General features: G+C 56.6%; 1 protein-coding gene across 1 annotated transcript in view; it reads left to right on the forward strand.

Annotated features, from left to right (window-relative positions):
• The first annotated feature begins 971 nt into the window (after positions 1-971).
• Positions 972-20,462, forward strand: part of LOC114198567 (palmitoyltransferase ZDHHC11-like) — a 30,182-nt gene continuing 10,691 nt past the window's right edge. The window contains exons 1-8 of the mRNA XM_088023196.1: positions 972-1,184; positions 5,806-5,984; positions 6,376-6,477; positions 9,337-9,461; positions 11,743-11,898; positions 14,474-14,583; positions 15,978-16,012; positions 18,698-18,788. Coding sequence (XP_087879322.1) covers positions 972-1,184; positions 5,806-5,984; positions 6,376-6,477; positions 9,337-9,461; positions 11,743-11,898; positions 14,474-14,583; positions 15,978-16,012; positions 18,698-18,788 — 1,011 coding nt within the window. The remainder of the gene's footprint in view (positions 1,185-5,805; positions 5,985-6,375; positions 6,478-9,336; positions 9,462-11,742; positions 11,899-14,473; positions 14,584-15,977; positions 16,013-18,697; positions 18,789-20,462) is intronic.

Genomic DNA, 20,462 nt, shown 5'->3' on the forward strand with positions numbered 1-20,462 from the left:
AGCGTGGGCGGCCCTGGGGCTGACGGCCCTGAGGTCCACGCGTGCCCCCGATCCAACCTTCCTGGGGGTTTGATTCTTGGCAGTGTCCTTTCTGTTGGTTCACGCTTCCATCTGAATGTTGCTTTTGCTCGGGAATCACGTTGTAATGCAGGGTGCTTTCCCTGCCCCAGTCCCCACCACTGCGCTGGCCTTGCTGTCCATGGGGGATGCTCTCGGCGGGCCCCCAGGAGTCTTACTGACCAGGGAAGCCCTGCCTGGCCCCACATCCCGAGAACGGAGCGGCCAGCCTGCAGAGAGCAGCCGAAATCTGCCCTCATGTGGCCAAGTCCCCGGGACCCTCAGGCCTCCACCCGCCGTGGCTGTGATGTGCCGCTCACCCATTCCCTCACTGCCGCCTGGCCAGAAGTGGCCATGGCTCCCTCCCAGCCCCTCGCTTCGGCACTGGTGACCCCAAAGCACCTGGAGGCCCCAGAAGCCCCACAGCCCGCAGGTCTTCATTTCTGGGCATGTGGCATCTAGTTTTGTCCTTAAGGGAGAATTGTAGGAAGGTTTTCTGAGGATTTCAGGCACATAAATGGTCACAGAGCGAGGGGCTGCTTTTCCTGCCAACTTCCCCTCTGTTTCCCCAGGGATGAGGGCCTGATGGGGGTCTTCTTCCTGCATGTGACAGGTCTTCTGATGAGTCAGTGCCCATTTGTAAACAAAGCCCGCACTCAACTGGAGGTGGTCACGGCCATGCCCGCGCTGGGGTCCTGGCGGCGCCTCTCCCGGGTCCTCGGCCCTGTGGGCCTCACACCCTCCAAGAGTGTTGCATCACTGCTGTGGCCTGGGCAGACACAGGACTCCTCTGGACCCTGGAGGGCCCCCCACCTGCCATCCGCCTCCAGAGGTGGGCAGCCCTGGGGTCCCCTTGCCACACAGGCTGCGGGAGGGTCCACACACGGCCTGTCTGTCCCCCTCCCGTCTTGCAGATGGGTTTGTGCAACAGAAGCTGGAGACGGGTTGTCCCAGAAGCCAGGACCAAGCAGGCTTCGCCCCCCCGCCTGTCCCGAGTGAATGGCTGGTCGAGGCCCCTGCACTCCTTCCAGGCGGTGGCCTGGGTCACGCTCCTCATCATGGCCATTGCCAACTTCGGCATCTTCATTCCCTTCCTGCCACATAACTGGAAGTACATTGCCTACGGCGTATCCTTTACTGTGGGAGCAGGGCCTGCTGTCCGAGGGAGGCTCCCGGAGGGCCGGCCCCCAGAGCTGGCTCAGGGGCACGCCACGCCTTCCCATCCCCCTTGCCGCTCCATCCTCTGCACCAAGTCACCCACAGGTGCAGCCCCTTGCCCTCTGACCCCGCTCCCCCCTCTTCACCCCAAACACCCACCGTGGCCACAGCAACCCGTTGATATCCTACATGTGGCTCCCTGGCTCGGGGTCCTTGCTAAAAAGCACAGGCTTGCCCGCCATCAGTTCCGGGAGAATGCGCCTGGTGGGGAGGGGCAGAGGGACCCTGGGGTGGGGTGGAGAGCCCTGAGGACAGGAAGGAGTCACATGGCCAGGGCGGACATGCAGACAAACGGACACAGTCCCGCAACGGCCACACATGTGGTCGCACACACAGACGCTTGGGAAGAAGGGTTTCTTCCTCGCATTCGAGCAGCCCGTCTGGCTCAGAGGCTGAAGGGTGTGTCCCAGGGCCGTGCATGGTGTTTCAGTCTCAGGGTCCATCTGCAGGTCCACAGTGGGCTGGATCCAGCTGGCCGGGGGTGGGGGAGCCACGCCAGGGATCCAAGGGGGTGTGTTTAGAGAGAGACACTAATTATAACAGTGGCCTGTCTTCAGCCGCTTGTCCCCATGCTTTCTTGTTTGGCCCCTCTTGCGACATATGGTAGGTGGTGGCCGGACCTGGCAGAGAGTGTGAGCCTGCCAGCCGCTAGGACCCCTGGAGAGTAGCTCCAGGTGGGCAGACGCTGGGGCCGTGGGTGCACATGGGGCTGTCACACAGGCTCCACGGTGCTGGCCCTGCCCCCAGCCACACGGGCATCGCCTGCCTTGGTCCCTCCTCATGCCTTACCCTGTGGGTGGTGGATCCAGTTCCACCGGTGCATCCGTGTCTAGGGGCCATGCTGGCAGACCCCACCAGTGAGCCTCGGCATCCACCATGGCCTGATATGCAAGCCCGCTGCCTCCCCAGCACCACGCGGCCCCCAACCTGGCCGGCCTGCCCCCGTGGGGCCCACAGAGTGTCTGGTCCACAGGAGTGGCATCGGGGAGCATGGGTCCTGCGTGCCCTGGGCACGGTCACCCCACCTCCAGGCCTGTGGTGAGGTGGGGGCGTGAGGCGGGGCCCATGTACTTGTGTCTTTCACAACCAGCAAGATGGGCAGAGACCGTACCATCTCACAGCCAGCCCATCTTAAAATTTCTCCAGGGGTCCTCAAAACATGCTTTGTCAGGGGTTTTTAGCCCAGAATCCAGTCACAGTTCACACTGGGCACGCGGTGATGGGTCTCCTGTCTCGGGCCCAGCGCAGCGTCCACCAGTGCCCTGCCCCGCGGTGGGCGCCCTCCCCACAGCCGGGGCAGCCTGCAGCTGGGCCTGGCCCTCCCTGTCGGAGTCACCCTCTCGCTGTGGCTTGTGAAACAGTGAGGTCTCCATTTTGCCACTCTGACCGTGTGCTCAGGAGACCTTGTGCAGGAGATGCACCGCCCGCAAGCTAGCGGCGGCGGGAACGGAGCCCCGGAAGCCCGCGGGTGTGGGCGGGCTCTCCTGCCTCCTGCGGTCCCTCCTTGTCTGTATCCTGATCCTGACTGTGGGTTTGCTCACCTGCTGGGTTAAAATCCTCACCTTCGTTGTCTCTTGACCGTAGCTCAGCCTGTTTGGGGGGCCTTTTTGAGCTGCCCGTGTTCTTTGTCCAGGGGTCCCCCGGGGGACTCACCTGCTTTCGGGCCCAGAGGGGGCTTGGGCTTGGGGCCCAGTATGAGCTGCCCCTGGCAACGGAGCCCAGTGATGGTCTGCGCTGCCCCTGGCACCAGCCCCCAGTGAGGGATTCTTGCCTGCGTGACAGGCGTCCAGGACTCAGGCTGCCCTGGGACAGGGTCTCTCTCTGCCCAGCCCCCCTAGGGCAGGCGACGTCCCAGGCCCCTGCAGCCGCCTGGGCACTGTGCTCTGGCCGCTGGGGGGCGCCAGTGTCCTTCGGTGCCTGCAGGGGCAGGCTGCAGCCCCAAGGAGGCGGGCTGGGCCGGGCTGCAGCCTCCCGAAGCCTCAGCACAAGAGGCGACCCAGGGGTTCTTGGCTGACCCTCTGGGTCTGAGCGTCCCCCGCCATCCTGCAAAGGGAAGCAGCTCCATCCCTGGCCCGTAGGGGTCCACGGTGCAGAGGGGCTGGCGTCTGATGGGACGTGACTTAGTCTGAGGGCCGGTGGTGTGGCTGGGCCGAGAGGCCCCCGGGGAGCTGCCAGGACCGTGCCACTGACATCCCGCTCTGACTCCAGGTCTGGCAAGAGGCAGACGTGACTGGGGCAGTGGGGGCTCTGGGGGCGCCTCACCTCTTCCTGCTGCAGAACCGGAAGGACGGGAGGGCCTGTGTCCTGGGCTGCGCCCGCGCCTGTTTACCAAACACAGATTGTTGCTAGGGGACCGTGGCCTCTGGGGCAGGGCCTCCTGCTTACTGAGGGAGACCTCCTACCCTGTTCCTTTTGCTTTTTGTTATTCACGGGAAACTGAGACACTCTTGTGAGAAGATGGCACTTGAAAGTGAGAGCGGGAACCCACGCACCCTGTGACACTTTTGGGGCTCAGCCCATGCTCATTGACATCTAGAACGTGTGGCTGACCCAGTAATGGCCAGGCAGAATGGGGCGCCTTTTGCTGGTCCATATCATTCCTGTGGGTGACCTGGGGTCAGCTTCTTGAGTGCTGGGCGGCGTTAGGTCAGACAAGCTGGTGGGCTGTGTTCTTGCTTGGACAGCTTCATGCTCGAGGAGGCTGTGGGGGGACTTGACCTACAGCATGGGGGGGCTGGAAGCCACACCCCTTTGTTCCTGGGGGACAGGTTCTGGGGGCGGCCTGGCAGGGGCCCCTGCAGGGCTCAGACATCTGGGGGAATTGGCGGCAGGCAGCTCTGTATGGCTGGCCCAGCGACTCAGGTCAGGTGCCTGGGGCGCCTGCACTTTGAGGGTCAGAGTGTGGGCCGAGCTGTCCCCGCACTGTCTCCTGGGCGATGGTCTCGTGCAAGCCGAGTGTAGCCAGGGGCAAAGGGCTTCGAGCACACATCCCAGCCCTGGCTGCCCTCCTGTGCACCTTGCCCGCCCGTTTCTGAGGCAGGCGGAGGAAGGGGCCGCACCTGGGCCACAGTTGGACTTCCTGCTGCATCTTATTGTCCTGGGCCTGCAGCTCAGGACGGGCTCCTGTTGCCCCGGTAACCACACAAACATGGCTTCAGGGAGCAGGTGCAGAGAGACAGGCAAGCCAGCACCATGCTGGTGTCTCCAGCTGTGACCGTGAAGCCCGGCCCAGCCCCTGACCACCCGCCAGCTGCCCCACACCCTGCATGGAACAGGGCTGTGGTCTGCTCAGCAGCAGAGTAGGGCAGGCTCCCGCCCTAGCCGGCCCTGCAGGGTCTGGTGGCCACACGAAGGGCCTTGGTGTCTCTGCACCCCCTCCATGGCCCTGAGGGATCTGGTCAGTCCCTTCCTCCTGCAGGTCTCCCAGGGCCTGGCTGGTTCTCAGCTGCCCCTCCACCTGCCCCTGGCCTGGGCACCAGCCTCTCGCTCATTCTCGCCCACCCTCCTGACAGCCATGCTCCCCCAGCAGGGCTGGCTCCCCATCGCCTCTGTGCCCACGTCTGGCACCCAGAGCCCTGGGTCTACACTGGTGCCTGGAGGCTAGAGGACGAGGGGCCATGAGCAGGTCTGGCCAGAAGCACTCAGGCTTGTTGTGCAGTGGACTTCACGGAGGCAGGCCCATGCGGAGGCCAAGCGCTGTTGCCGGGTGGGCAGCAGACCCCGGACCACAGCAGTGGTGGAGCATGAGAAGGACCCCATGGGGGCTGCCCGCAGAACGGAGCTATGACCCTAGCCCCTGCTCAGAGCCTGCAACCCCCTAAAATCACGGCAGAGCATTGTGCACACGGCCAGTCATTTCCCCCACCACACCCTGGAGCCCGGCCTGTAACCCTGAGCCCTCCCGCTCAGAGCCAGTCTGGGGAAGCAGGGCAGGGCTGACAGGGAGGCGGCCTCCACCTCTTCTGTTTGGTTTCCATGGGGACGGTGTGTTGGTCCCGAGGTGGAGGAGGAGGAGAGGGTGAGATCCCAGGGCCTGGTTTTACCCTGGATGCCATGGAGGGCGTGGGTGCTGGAGAGCCGGAGGGGCTAGGGGCAGGGAAGACAAGAAGAGACGGAGGCGCCCCATAGAGACTGGGTGTGGGAGCCCTTCCTCCCCACCTTCGTTTCTTGATGACACGCCTGCCTCCTAACCCCACACCTACTCTTGGAGCTGCCCGAAGAACCCCCATACCTCCTTCGGCACCCAGCATGGTGCCCACCCCCTACTGACCCTCAGGCCCCCGGCAGGTGCCTCCAGGGCCCTGCTTCCAGCGGGAAAGCCTATCTCCAGTGCGAGCGAGCGTCGTCTCTCGTGGAGGAAGGAATGGGGGGCTCGCTCTGTCGGCCGCGGGGGTGTAAGCGGACCGTCCTGGGACTCAGCCCTTGGCCAGGCGCACTGCTCCCGTGGCGCTGACCGGCAGCCACCCTGAGCGGGCACCCTCGCCGTGTTGTCCAGGTCTGGCTGCGTGTTCCTTGACGCCTCTTCCCCAGGTGAATGGCGGGCTCTTCTTTCTCCACTTCTTGGTCCACTTGATTGCAGTTTCCATCGACCCGGCCGAAGCCAACGTGCAGTTCAAGAAGAACTACTCCAAGCCTATGCCGACCTTCGACCGGTCCAAACATGCACACGTGATCCAGAACCAGTATTGCCACCTGTGTGAGGTCACCGTGTGAGTGCCCCGGGTGTGGGGGCAGGCGGTACCTCGGTTTCCCGTCGGCTGGCTGGCACTGCTCTCCTTGAACGAGGAGCCGTGGCCCTCAGACACATGGGGCCCCCCACCGATCCAGACACCCCTATCAGATCTCCGCCCGGGCTGGTCACGGCTTCCGTGGGCGGCCTGGGAGGGAGACCCGTGGCTCAGGGTGGGATCTGAGCCCAGCTTCCCAGCTCGATCCCTGGCACCATGTGGCAGGCGTGGCCAGGGGAGGCCACCCCGCCTGGGGCCTGGTGCCCCCTGCTGCCCGCCTCCCCCCGACAGGCAGGTGGGGGCTTCGACCCTGTTGTCCTCCGTCACACGCTGCCAACAGGCTGGTGGTCCTCATTTCTCCCTTCCCTTCCAGGAGCTCGAAGGCCAAACACTGTAGCGCCTGCAACAAGTGTGTCTCTGGCTTTGACCATCACTGCAAGTGGCTCAACAACTGTGTGGGGAGCAGGAATTACTGGTGAGGGGGAGCAGGGGGGAGCTGGGGGGAGGGGAGAGCCAGGTGTGGGGGAAGGGTGAGGAGTCCAGGGCCCCAAGAGAGGGCTTCTGCAGGCAGGGGCCTCATGGGTGAGGGGGTGAGGGCCATGGCAGTGGGGGCGTCACGTGCTGTCCTCTGTCGTCCTCGTGTGGTCTGGAGTCACCCCTGGATGTGTGAGGTCCAACCTGTGGGAAGGGGTGTGGGCTGAGCTGCCTCATCCTTGACCCGCTGGCTCGGGCCCGGCAGCATTCTCCCAGTGAGAGGACAGAGGGCAGGGGCCCAGGCTGTACTGGGAGCGAGCGTCCAGGCCCGGACGGGCTCAGGTGCAGGGCCCGTGAGCATCACCAGGACCCCACGGGCCGGGGTCTGGGCTCCGAGTGGCCAGGAGGAGCAGCAGAGCCCCCCGCACTCATTCGCACTGGCCCACGCTGGCTGATGACGCAGCTGCCAAGGGGCTCCCCTGCTTCCCCCCACCCATGGCAGACGTGCCACGTGCACCCAGTCCTGGAGCTGGAAGACCGTGTGAGAAATGCGCGGCTGGTTCAGGCCTGAAGAGGCTCGCTGCTTTGAGCAGAAGGAAATACAAAGCTCTCATAATTAGGAAAGCCCCATCAGCACTGGGGGACTGGGAGTGCCTGGGAGCCCCCATGCCCCCTCCTCCCTACAGAAGAGAAGCCCTGGGCCAACGAGGGTGGGGTGGGCCGCCTCCTCACACTAGCAGGGCTCTCTTCTCTGGACACAGCTCCTCAAGGCCTTGCTGGCACGAGCTGGTCACCTTGAGGCCCAGTCAGCTGTCGGGGGACAGAGGAGCCCTGCCACTGAGCAGGACTGAGTGGGCCAGGCCCCACGGGTCACAGGCTGGAACTCAGAGGGCCTGACAGGGGTTTCCAGGCACAGCAGGCTGAGGGGGTTCCCAGCAGGGCGAGAAGCCCCTCGACTGCGGGTGAGCCCCAGCAGCCGTCCGGGCATCCACTGGGCAGGGCCGGCAGGAGGGAGCAGGTGCCTGGCACACAGCAAGGAGGGGGCTGCGTTCCTCGGAAGGAGCACGCAGAGGTGAGGCAGGGGTCAGGGTGAGCACAGGGCCGCCGTCCGTGTGCATCTGCCCCAGATTCCCTCCTGTCCCTTCGACCATCCAGCAGAAAAAGCAAGAGGGAGTGACTGCCTTTAAAAGACCGCGTGTCCAAAAAAGCGGGCAAAGCCTAACAAGCCAGTGAAGTCAGGTCTTCACAGAGAAAGGGCTGGATTAGGTGCTGAGGCGCCGCAGATGCAGGAGTCAGGGAAGGAAGCGATGCTTCGTGTCCTGAAGGTCGGTTGGACAGGCTTTGGCCCCCACCCAATCGGGAACGCTGCCTCTTGCCAGGTGACAGCAGGGCAGGGCAGCCGAGGGGCTTCCAGCCTGGAGGGGCTCCCTGGGGACCAGAGTCAGGTGTGGGGCCAGGCCTGTGCCCCCTGAAGCTCGGGGACACACAGGAGGCTGGGCCTGCCTAGGATTGCACAGGAGATGCATCTCGGGGGGCTTAGTGAGGGGCCACGATGCAACGGCCCTCGAGCCAGCAGCTCCCCAGGACTCCAGGGCTGTGCTCCACATGCACCCAACCTTTTGGGAATGCTCACGTTTTAGCTCTCCACCTGAAGTTGTGTGTAAAGAACCCTCAAGAAGTTCTGGGAAAGCATCATGGAATCAACTGAATTCCAGCTGAAGAAAACACATTGAGACTGAAAATGTTGACGGAGTGGTTTCCTTCAATGTCACAACAGCAGAAAGCCTGGAGGAAAACCGTGCCGTGGGAGCATATTCCAAGAGTTGCTGACCATAATTTATTTTCTGCATGGATGGATCATTCTCTGGGTCTTCTGAGCCAGGCAAGGGGGCAGGAGTGATTTTGGTCTAATGCCAAAGCACAAGATGTCAATTGTGCCCCAAAGTGTGCCTGGCCCCAGGGAGGGTGCGTGGAGATGACCCCCCTGAGCTGTGGGTCATGAGCTGTACCCAGCCAGGCACCTGTCATGGTGCCCTCTGGCCTCCCCGACCCACCCTGGCTTCAGTGCCCTTGAAGGAAGGACAGCACCAGGACCTCCACCATGAGGAGGAACCGCCAAGTGTTCTTCCAGAGGGACTAGGCTTTGAGCTGGAGCTGTCTTGCCCACTTTCCCTCCTGTCTACACTGCTGCACGCATGCCCCGAAGTTTTTCTGAATGAGGAGACAAATGTGTTTTCCTTGGCCACTCAGAGCAAACGGTAGAATACAAGAAAATGCTTTCAAGTGTAAAAAGTACCTCCAATGATCTGCAGATAATACTGGGGTTACTGGCTCTACCAGCTTTTGGAGTAGCAAATCCGTTACGCCATAGTTCAGGTACAAGCAGAACAACAAAAAGAGTGAAATTAATTAAAAAAAAAAAACCACCCGACTCTGTTCAGTGGCAGCGGTCACGACCCCAACTCCAGGCTAAGAGCCATGAGGGCTCATTGTCCACAATTGTGTGACCGGGCGGGAGCCCCCGGTGAGAAGCGGCCCGGATGTGGGGGATCCTGTGCCCGCCCACCCCACATGGCCCGGAGCCTCTGTGTCCCTCCCTGTGAGCCAGGGTGGCCCCTCCTCACCCCTCGTGGGGGTTGAAGGGGAGCACGTCTGTAAGCCGCGAGGCACAGAAAACGGAGGTGCCATCAGGACGGCCGCGAGCCAGCAGCATCCGTGGAGAGCTCCACTCGAGGGACAGGAGACGGGAAGAGGGCTGGGTCTTGGGTTCGGGGCCGGGGACACCCCGCGCGGGTTGCCGCCCTTCCAGGGCTGTGGGTCGGCTGGCCCTGAACCTGGTTTGCCTCTGCCTCTCCCGCAGGTACTTCTTCTTCTCCGTGGCCTCCGCCTCGGCTGGCCTGCTCTGCCTGATTGTCATCCTGCTCTACATCTTCATCCAGTTCTTCATCGACCCGGAGGAGCTCCGCACGCACCCCTACTACGAAAGTACACGTGGCTCCTCTGTGGTCCTGCTTCCTCTTGGGTCACTCGCAAGTGTTAGCCTGTCCCTCCAGCCGCCTCTGTGGTAAAGCCTTCCTTCTGGGGGGCATCAGCCTGGCCTGCCCCCAGCTGGGTGAGCGGCATGGCTGGGCAGAGGCAGGTTCAGGGCCCGTGGTGCTGGCTGCTCAGAGGCCGTGCTCCCAGGTAGTGCCAGGCGTGGGAGGGGCGCCCTCTGCCCATCACCCTGCAGCCGGTCTGGATGGGGACAGGTTCCGGGTGATGTGTGGCTGCAGGCCTCTGCTAAGTGGGTGCAGGAGCCTGGCCTTGGGAACAGATGTGGGATTGGATGTGGCCTCAAAGTTATGTCCATGATCTTACCCCCGGACCTGTGACTGTGACCTTATTTGGGGAAAGGGTCTTTATAGATGTGATTAAGGATCTTGAAATGACCATAGGTTACCCGGGAGTGTGTGTGGAGGGGTGCTGGGTCCGTTGAGAATATCTTTATAAGAGACTGGAGGGACACGGCCACAGCCCAGGGGTGCCTGGAGCCCCAGGACCCGGAAGATTCAGGACAGATCCTCCCCTACAGCCATGCAGGGAGCTGGGCCCTGCAACACCCTGACTTCCAGGCTCCATCTCTTGTTTAAACTGCCCAGTCTGTGGCTATTGGTCACAGCAGCCCCAGACACTGATGCAGGGAGGACCCCCAGGGGACCGCCTCCTGTGTCTGTCCTGAGTGCCCAGGGACCTCAGCTGCCTTTCTCAGCCCAGGCCTCTCTCCAGAGCACATCATGGCCCAGCACATAGAGCAGGAAAACAGAGGACCTTGTCGCTTAGCTCAGAATGTTCCAGGGACCCGCACTCTGCTCAGGCTCCAACATCTCTGCAAGGCCCAGCATCGGGCTCCAAAGCACGTGTGGACAGTGCCCTCCTCCCAGGAAAGTGAGCAGCCTGCAGAGCCAGTGATGATCTGGTGGTAGGACCGAGCCCCCACATCTCCCTTCTCCAGAGCCTGTGCCATTGGAGGGGTCCTGCTGCCGTGCAGCCTCTTCCTGGGGGGGGCTATGCCCTGTGCACCTTCACCGCGAGGCCTGCACAGCACCATTGTGGCATGGACTTTCTGACCTGCAACTGCTCCGAAATGCATCCGGGTTATTTCTACGGTAAAAGGGAACAGCAGGGGTCTCATCGAGGCCAGGCCCCACTCAGCAGGATGTGCACACAGCCAGCTGGAGCCCTCTGCCTGCCACCCTTCCTGACAGTCTCCACATGTAGCCTAAGCCAGAGGGCTAGCCGGAGCCGGCAGCCTCCAGAACGGTCAAGGCTGGGCACTAAGGGTTCTAGGTATAGGCCCTCCCCACCATGTGGCCTCTCAATGCCCCTACACACTGCACCTGCTGAGCGGCGACCTCAGCACACCCCAGTGCCCACAGCAGCACTTCTGAGCGTTTCCTGACGGCCTCGCGACACGGGCATTAGCTGGGCCGGCACTGCTGTGCGCTGTGAGGACAGAGGGCAGGGTGACCCTGGCCTCTCTCTGGGACTTGCTGGCTCCGGAACCACAGTGGGACCAGCTATATGTGAATGCCTGAAGACTGAGGCAATCTCCTGGGTTTGCTGTTCCAGAAGATTCCACAGGGCTGCTTAACTACAAGTTCCCTGGGACACTTTGCTGTCATTGGTGGGAATTCGTCGAAACATCGCCAGCTAAGGGGACAAGCATGCCGTCCACCACCCTGAGGTCCAGCCAGCCCCACGCACGCACGCGGCCACACAACACAGTGGGCCTGGCAGCCACCTTTTGGGGCGTCACATAAGGGACCAGAGTCAGGGCATTTTAGCTGGAATTCCACCTCATGGGCCTGACTGCAGATTCGTCAGTGCTTTTCTTACACTTAAGTTTGGGGCACAGAGGACCATGTTCTGGAATTGCCCTGAGGCGCTGGCTACAGCCTTCTGGTCCTCTGTGACAGTGGCTGGTTGAGAATGGGGAAAGCCCAGCAAGGACAAGCGAGGACCTGGCTGACGGGCAGGGTGGGTGTTGGGGCCAGGCGGGGTCCAGGTTCTGGGACCTGGCCACTTAGTTAACCTCCTCCAGCCCTGTAAAGTGGGATTGTCAGGGGGCTGCAAGGGCACTTAGGTAGGGCAGGGCACACAGCTGGGCAAGGAAGAAGAGCTCCCTCGGGCTGGTTTCCTTCTCCCACCACCGAGCTCTGTCTCGCGAGGAGAGGTGCAGCCACGCCCCGGGTGCTGGGCACGGTGCATGTCCCCCTTGCTTCCACAGAGGTCTCCAGCAAGAACACTTGGATGCTCTTCCTCCCCCTTTTCCCTGTAAAGACAAAGACCCCAGTGATCCTGGGCATTGGGGTGTTCGTGCTGCTGTTGGACGTCATCAGCCTCCTGCTGCTTGGGCACCTACTTATCTTCCACCTCTACCTAAGTATGTGTCCCAGCCCCTTGCGTTCACACATGTCCCAAGGCAGAAGACTGCTCAGCTGGCCCCTGCCAGAAATACACAAAAGACAAATCACAGGATGGGAAGAGACACCCCTCGAGGGACAGCAGGGCTGGTTCTATTCTGAGGCCGGCAAAGACCATGAGAGGGGTTTCCAGAGCAAGTTAGAATGTTCAGAGATAAAGGAGCAGAATCTGAGGCAGGAACAGGGAACCTTGAAAAAAGAACAGGGGAATTAGAAAAGCACCAAATCCTAACAATGAGAAACAGTCAACCAGTGACAGGGTATCTGCTAACCACACTCGCCACAGGGAGCCTGGTTTTCTGATGTCCACACGGCACTGGCGCTGCAGGCTCCACTGCTCCCTGGCACGGGGGGTGGGGGCAGGACTTCTGCACCCGGTGAAGCCCTTCCTTGAATGTACCTTCCTCCCTGTGGCCTCTGTGTGGGAGTGGGCAGCACCAGCAGGCTCTATGTGGCTGCTGGGCTCGTTTGTGCAGGCAGTGTCCTCATGTCCTCTGTGGAGCCAGGGCCAGATCAGCCCAGGCCCTTCCTAAAGCTTCTGCACACTGGCCGAGGGGGACAGGGGTGCATTTGGGGACAGTGTCCCAGTCACAGCGTGCATGATAGCCAGCAGGTAGCAAGTTGGGCAGGTCCAGAAGCCTGCCACAGCCACTCAGGATGGACGGATACAAGACTGGAGAACAAGTCCATAGGACTCACAGCTACCTGGAGATCTGAGGAGAGGGACCAAAGGGCCCCAACTCAGGCGCCCGGGAGGGTAGTGGTGCCATAGTCACTGTGGGGGCATGCACAGGAGACCCCTGGAAGGGAGAAACACACCGAGCTTAGGGCTCATGGTGTCGCTTATAGGGGATTTGGACATCAAAGAACAGACTTCTAGAACAAAGTTGGGATATTAGCTCTTGTTAGAGCAAAATTACCCTAAAATGCAGCTGCTTGAAACAACAGTTAGTGCCTGGCAGTTTCTGTGGGTCCCCCGGCCCTGCTTTTCCATCAGGTGCCATGAGGGGCTGTGGTCTCATCCGATAGGGGAGGATTCACTTCTAGGCTCATCACCAGGGCAATGGCAGGTCAGTTCCTGACCTCAGTTCCTTGTGAGTTGGTGGCCAGTGCCTCCTGCCGCTCCTTGTCATGCGAATGCTCCAACACAGAGCATCTTAGCATCTTACAATGGGGCAGCTGGCTTCAGGGTGAGCAGGCAAGAGAGGCAAGAGAGAGCCAGGCTTTTGTAGCCCAGTCATGGAAGTGACGCCCCATCACCTCTTCTGCAAGGCACCAGGGTCAGCCTGCGTTCTAGGGGATGGGACTACATGAATGCCCTGAAGTGGGGGGACTGTTGGGGGACACATCAGAAACTGCCAGCCGCTGGATGCTTCCTTCCGAAGCTTGGGAAAAGGACACCCAGATGAGTCTGCAGCACATGAGTAGGAGTGGAAACGTTGGTAAGGGCCAGATCTCCTGGGAAGACACACATATGTGGGAGTGCCAGCAGCAGGGGTGTGGGGAAAGCCACCTTCACGCAAGTGGGAGAGAGAGCATCCCAAAGGGCAGTGGCCCTGAGCTCCTGTGTTAGAGCCTGGTAAGGCTGGAGGGAACACGGTGGACCCTCACTCAGTGCACGCTGTGCTCTGGCCTCACTTCCTCAACTGCATCTCCTCTTGTTACTGTCAGATGATGAGTGTGAGCTCTGGGAAACACACAGTTGTGCTTACTGTCTGATGGTGATGGTAGCTGTGCAAATCCATGCAAAAGAATGAGTGTTTTCACTAGCCTGTAACCAAGTGCAAGTTGATACCCTCCAACAGACACAGATTCTGAGGGAGTGTGAAGGATGTAGTAAGAACCAGGTGGAGTTAATTGAGAAAGAGAAGCCAAAGCAAACAAAAACAAAAGTGCTTGTACAAACCACTCAAGGAAGGGGATGGGCTGCGTTCTGCAGGAGCTCACTCCACCTGGGAAGAAGCCTCTGAGGGCTCCACGGGGGTGTGTGGAGCGGTCCCCCCTCCGTCTGCTCCTCAAACTGCAAATAGGCTTCTGTGGGTGGCCTTCTCACTTTCCAGAAATAATTAGAAGCCATCTGTCCTCATGTTTGTTGGTTTTAGGAAAAGAAAAATGGGAAGTTGGGCACCTCCACTGAAGCACATGGCTGAAACAGGCACAGAACCCATTTCATGAATAGTTCTGTCTACCGAGAGGTCTTAGATGCTCTTTCAGTGACCTGGGGTGCTGCCCACGATGCTGGAGCCACTGGCTCAGCCCAGCTGAGGTCCATGTTGACTTTGCAGGCCTGGGAGGCAGGCAGGACAGCTGTTCCTGGGGTGGGGGGGGGGGCTTCAGGCCTTGGGGGTGTGAGGAGCTGCTGTCTGCTACCCACAGGCCAGATGGGCTCTGGAGTGGCCATCAGCAGCCCCCCAGGGCTCCAGGTTAGGAAGGAGCTCCCAGAACCCTGGGGGGAGCTCTGGAAGGCTGGGTTGCGGCACGCAGGCCACTCTGCTTACTTGTGTAATTGCTTGTTTCCTCCTCTCTCCTGTCTAGTGGTCAAGAAGTTGAGCACATTTGATTACATGACACAGGGCCGCCAGCAACAGACTCCAAAAGCTTCAGCAGGAAAGGAAGAGCTGTCCTTCCAAATAGGATTCCCACAGGTACCAGGTGTCCCTCTGCTTCACCATTCATATTATCTAGGCCTGGGACAATGCCCAGGGTCACCTTGCAGCTGGGACTTCTCAACCACAATCCTTTGTTTCTATGTTGGCACAGTCCTCTGATTCTGCATCTGTGTGTATATGTGAGTCTGCGTGGTGTGAGATGCAGTGCATGTGTGGTTGTGTGTGTGTGTTTGGTGTGAGATGCAGTGCATGTTTGTGTGTGTGATGCAGTGCATGTGTGTGTGGTTGTGTATATGTGTTTGGAGTGATGCAGTGCATGCTTGTGTGTGTGACTATATGAGTGTGCATGTGTGTGATTCAGTGCATGTGTGTGTGGTTGTGTGTGCATGGTGTGTGTGTGGTTGTCTGTGTGTGCATGTGTATGTGAGATGCAGTATGTGTATGTGCATGGTGTGTACAATGCAGTGCATGTCTGTGTGTTTGGTGTGTTTCTACGTTCACTATCTATAAAATCAAGCCAGCAGAGCTGATTCCTTTTAGGCCCACATATTTCCACAGCTGCTTCTCATCAAAATTAAAAACATTTGCTTTTCAAAAGGTCACCATTAAGAAAATGAAAATATAAGCCACAGGCATAAATGAAATACTTATAAATCATACACTTGTGTCCAGAATATATAAAGAACTTTCAAAATTCAATTATAAGAAAATGACCCAGTGCTTTAATTTTTTAAATGGGCAAAAGATTTGAACCAACTATTCTCCAAGGAGGGTCTATGGGTGGCAAATGAGCACACAAAAGATGGTCAGCATCATTTACCATTAAGAAAACACAAAACCACAGTAAGATACCATTACACACCCACTGGAATGCCTGTAATCAGAAGGATGAACAGTGACAAGTGTTGGTGAAGCTGTAGAGATAGAACTCTCATACATTGCTATTGGGGAGATCCAATTAGATCACTTTGATAAGAAGTTTGGCATTTTCTTAAAAAGTAAAATCTAGGGATGCCTGGGTGGTTCAGTCGGTTAAACTGGCCTTCGGCTCAGGTCACAATTCCAGGGTCCTGGGATGGATCTCCTCATCGGGCTTCCTGCTTGTAGGGGAGCCTGCTTCTCCCTCTCCCTCTGTCACTCACCCTGATTGTGCTCTCTCTCTGTCAAATAAATAAATCAAATCTTTTTAAAAAAGTAAAATCTATACTTACCATTTAACTTGGCAATCCCACTCCCAGTTTCTTACCTAATAGAGGTGAAAACACGGTTATTCCTCTAACAAGGGTGCTATCCCTCAGTGAGATCATTTCCCAAGACCCAGGAGACTCTGAGGTACCATTACTCAAAATTAACTAAAACTGACTTGAATTTTGTATAATAAGCCCACTGTCAACAATTTTTTTCACTTTATGAATTTTTATGGCCCACAGCAAGCAGGTGATGACCAGAGTTCATCTGTACACAGGTAAGTTTGTAAGCTTACTAGAGTTGTTTTATCTGTTTGAAAAATACTATACGCTCTTAAGAGTCTTGCTTTAAAATGTCTTCTTTACTCCAAGGTTATACAAATATCCTTCATATTCCTTGCTAATATTTTCATCATTTTTATTCCCTTTCTTTGCATTTTGGTTTCCAAGCTATCCTGAATTTATTTTTGTGTTCACGAAGACAGGGGTTAAGGTCATTTTATTACCCTAGCCAGCGCCAAGGGCATGGTGCGCCCTGCTCCCCTGGGAGACCCTCTTCCGGTTGCGCCCTCCCTGAACGTCCGGTAGGGTACCCCCCTCTTGGCATTTTTTAATTTTTCCTTGCTCTTGACAATTCTTTCACGTTTTTATTTTTCCATATAAACTCTAAAATCCTTTCGTGCAGTTCCAAGACACGCAGAGTTCGAAGTGGAGTTACATTAAACATTCCCTTGACATGGGAGGGAACGAGGCCACGGGGTAACAGCTCCACGCCCCGAACCGTCCCGGAAGTCGGTCTCCCCCGGGGGAGCGGGCCGGAAGTGCCACCGCACGCCCCGAGGTGTGCGCGGAAGTTGGGCCTGCGCGGAAACCTGTGCGGGCCGCTCTCACGTTCGGGCAGAGTGGGGCGGGGAGCAGGGACCGCGCCCCTCACGACCAGGGGTCTAGCGGAAAAGGAGCGTTCGCTCCAAATAACCCGCTTCTTCCTTCTGCATTGGTTTCCTTAGACACCGGGTAGCGATACTGCTGTGAAAACCCGGGTCCTTTAGAGTTTCACTTGAAGCATCGCCTCGCTGTGGTCCTTTAGTTACAATCTGAGCACATTCCCCCGCCCTGTCCAGCTGGGTGCCAGCCGTCTCCAGAAACAACCAAGACTAAACCCGGTTTCGGACAGTTGGTGCAGACGCAGCGCACGGGCCGGGGACCTGCAGAAGTCGGGGTGCGCGCGTCGCGCAGGGGCCCGGGGACCCGCAGAAGTCCCGGGGTGGACGCCTCCCAGGGGCTGGAGACGCAGAAGTCCGGTGCAACGCAGCACAGGGCTGGGGAGCTGAAGAAGTCCAGGTGTGCGAGCCAGACAAGGGCTGGGGACCTGGTCACTCGCCGCACCTCGCGCTGCAGCCACTGCTGGCGCTCTGAGTAGTGTCTTCCAAGTTCCATTTTTAATATTGTTTTGTGAGTTATACACACACTGCTTTGTTTTTATAAAATTATAATCATAGTGTGCAACTCTTTAAAAGCCCTTTTAAAAAATTCCATATACCATCCACATTGTTAAAAAGAAACATGATTTTTATGAATAAAAGTTAATCTGACGTTGGGAGGAACCATATTCCTCATTTCTGGAATATTTATTTTCAATCTAGTGTTGTCTTCTCCAACAGGAAAATGAGCTAACTTTCGCTGTTGAAAGGCCCGTTGTTGAAGTGTAGTACAAACCTCTGGGTGCACTGGGCAGTAGGGAACAGTGGCCTTTCTTTATTGCACAAGTGTCCCTAGGGGAACCTGATAGCCGGAGAGTCCACTGCCTGGACACTCATAGCCTTATATTTCAGGCAAAGCCTGCTATAGCATGTCAGGGTCTCAATTCCTAGAGATCAAGGAATATGTTTAAATCACTTGACAGGATATCAATCCAAAGAGGAAACCTTCACTCAGTAAGTGACCCTGGAGTGAGATGATGTTAATCACCAGTATATTTTAGGGGAGAACTTTGTGGAGGACTTTCTCAAGTGCTTCTCTCTAATAGTGGTTATCAGACCAATTTATTGGGAGTATTTCTTCTGGACTGTTTAGCTGTTATGGAGGTAGGATCATATGTATAAAGACTTCTCTTGCCTCATTTCACAGGTGTTCCACTCAGTTAATGTCCATCAAGTGGTTTGTGTCAATTTTCTATTGCTACATGGCAGATTCCCACAAATTTAGTGACTTGAAACAAGACTCATTATCTGAAAGTGTACATGGGTCACATGCCTGGGCAAGTGCAGCTGGGTCCCTTCCTGGCACCTCTCAAGGCACAGTCATGGTTCACCAGGTCAGCTTTCCTTTCCAGAGGTAATGGGAAAGAATCTGCTTCTAGGCTGATTCAGAATGCTGATAGAATTGTTGCTTTCCCACACTTGCCCCATTGCCCCTCAGTCTCTAAGTCGGTCGTGGTAGGTCTAGTCTTCTCATACTTCAGATCTCTTGGACTTCCTCCTCTTCCTCATTTCTCAAATTTTAAAGGTTCGTGTGATTGCATTGGACCTACTTGGATAGTCAAGGACAATCCTGCATTCATTTCCTAGAGCTGCTGCAAGAAATGAGCATGGAATGCCTTGGGCTCCAAGGCCCATGACTTTGTCCACTTATAACCAAGCTTGCTGCCCCCACAGGCTCATGAAGGGTCCAGGGTGGGGCACCACAGCAGGAGGAGCGCCTCTGTGGTCTCCCACTGGCAAGCGGGTGTAGACCTTTCCCGGAGGAGCTCCTGCAGGGTGTCTCACATTGTGCAATCAACCCAGGAGCACACAGACAACATCCCAGGAGCTGTTGGCTCTGAGATTCTGCAGGCGAGGGCATCACAGTAATGGCGAGTGAATGGTGCTTGGCAGCCATCAGCAGTGCTCTCTGAGCTTACCGCCCAATACAGGGCCCTTCTTTGCTGATAGGAGTCTTTCCTTCCTTTTGCCCCATCCCTGCAGAGAGAAGCACAAGGAGTCCCAGCCACTCCCGAAGTGCCCAAGTCTCTGTTCCACCACTGCCGTACACCCAGAGAGCTCCTTGATGCTAGCGGTGAGCTCAGAGCCACAGGGCATGTGTGCTGAATCTAGGATGAGAACCAGATGGAGGTTCTCAGGCTCCCCCAGGAACGAGGACAGAAAATGCTTGGAATGGTTTGTTTGATCTGAAGCATTTACTTGGTCCTCGGGGGTGCTACTCATATGGGAACAAAGTGGGGGAGGGAAGTAGAAGAAAGAGCAAGGGACAGAAAATATTCTTAACTGTGGGGCTTGTATTGTATGTGTGTGTGTGTGTGTGTGTGAGAGAGAGAGAGAGAGAGAGAAATGCAGTACAAAAATGGGCTTACTAAAACAGCGATATATGTGTGCTTTAATGAAAGATACTCATGTCTGCACTCAACGGGCTTTGAGGTGCACCAGAAAATAAAATGATGGGTGGATAATCATATGGTAAAAAAAAAAAGATACTGCAAAACTTTAACAATGATAGAACCTAGGTGTTGAGTTTTTGGGCATTCTTGTACAATCCTTTCAACTTTTCTGGATGTTTGAAATTTTTCATTAAAAAAGTGTTAGGGACTCACTGTAGGAAACTGACGTGGAGTAAGCCTCAGGGCTGCCTCCTTTTGGACCCACTTTCTGCAGCTGTCTGGGAGTTTCTGGTGGGTTATTTTAAAGCAGGGTTTGTGACTATGCTGACTTTTGAAGATCACAGGTGACTTTAATATTCTCTGTGGGAAGAGTTCCATCTCACCAAAGTCCCTACAGGGCATCAAAGGGAGGGCTCCTTGCAATAATTTAGAAGTAGAAAGTGGTTGGTACCCACCTTTAGTGACAGTGATATTGTCAGCAAAGTCATTTTCCTTGCTTGCAACTTGGAAGTTTGGAGACACATTTAGTGGAAACTATCATGCCTCCAATCTCTCCCTACCCCAGACTCAGCCACAAAAAGGCGACCCTCACTCCAAGCCATGAGCAGATGGCCATAGACTTTTCTTTGCTGCCATTAAAACCAGGGTGACCCTATGTCCCAATTTGCTTGGGACAGTCCCATGTGACACCTGCTACCAGCCCTGACCACGTGCCTGCCACTGTGACAGACACTTGTCATTGACCGTTATGTTAAATCCTGCTAAGGATGCTCCCAGACACAGCTTTGTAGTTTCTGTTTGGTGTCCACCAGGGTGGAATCAGACCAAGCTCACCTCCTAAATGCACATAGATATTTAAGACTCTGAGAGAAGACACCTTGTTCCGTCCCACACCTAGCGGGACAAATTCTTGTCAGTATTCAAGAACATAGAATACCAAATATGCACAATGACTTTTTAATGCAAAAATGGTAACATTATAGGCTTGGGTCTCTTAAATTTTTCTATACTTAAAATGTACCAGGGTCGAAACATGCTTTCTTAAGAAAGGGAGTGATCATTCTACTTAGCTGACATGAATTACCAAAACTGATTCAAAAAGAAATAGAAAATTTGAATAGACATATAACAAACAAAGACAACCACTAATTAAATTTCTCACAAAAATCCCAGGTCCTGATGGTTTCACTGATAAATTCTACCTGATATTTTAAAGAAAGTAGCAGCAGTCATGCACATCCTCTCAGGAATAGAGAAGGAAGTCACATTTCCCACCTCACTCTGTGGAGTCAGTGCATGACACCAACCCCAGACAAGGCCATCCCAAAGAAGAATACATGAGCTGATATCATTCA

This window comes from Eumetopias jubatus, unplaced genomic scaffold, assembly GCF_037043125.1.
Source record: "Eumetopias jubatus isolate StellerSeaLion01/CBP00866 unplaced genomic scaffold, mEumJub1_p1.0 scaffold_5, whole genome shotgun sequence".
NCBI classification, from domain to species: domain Eukaryota; kingdom Metazoa; phylum Chordata; class Mammalia; order Carnivora; family Otariidae; genus Eumetopias; species Eumetopias jubatus.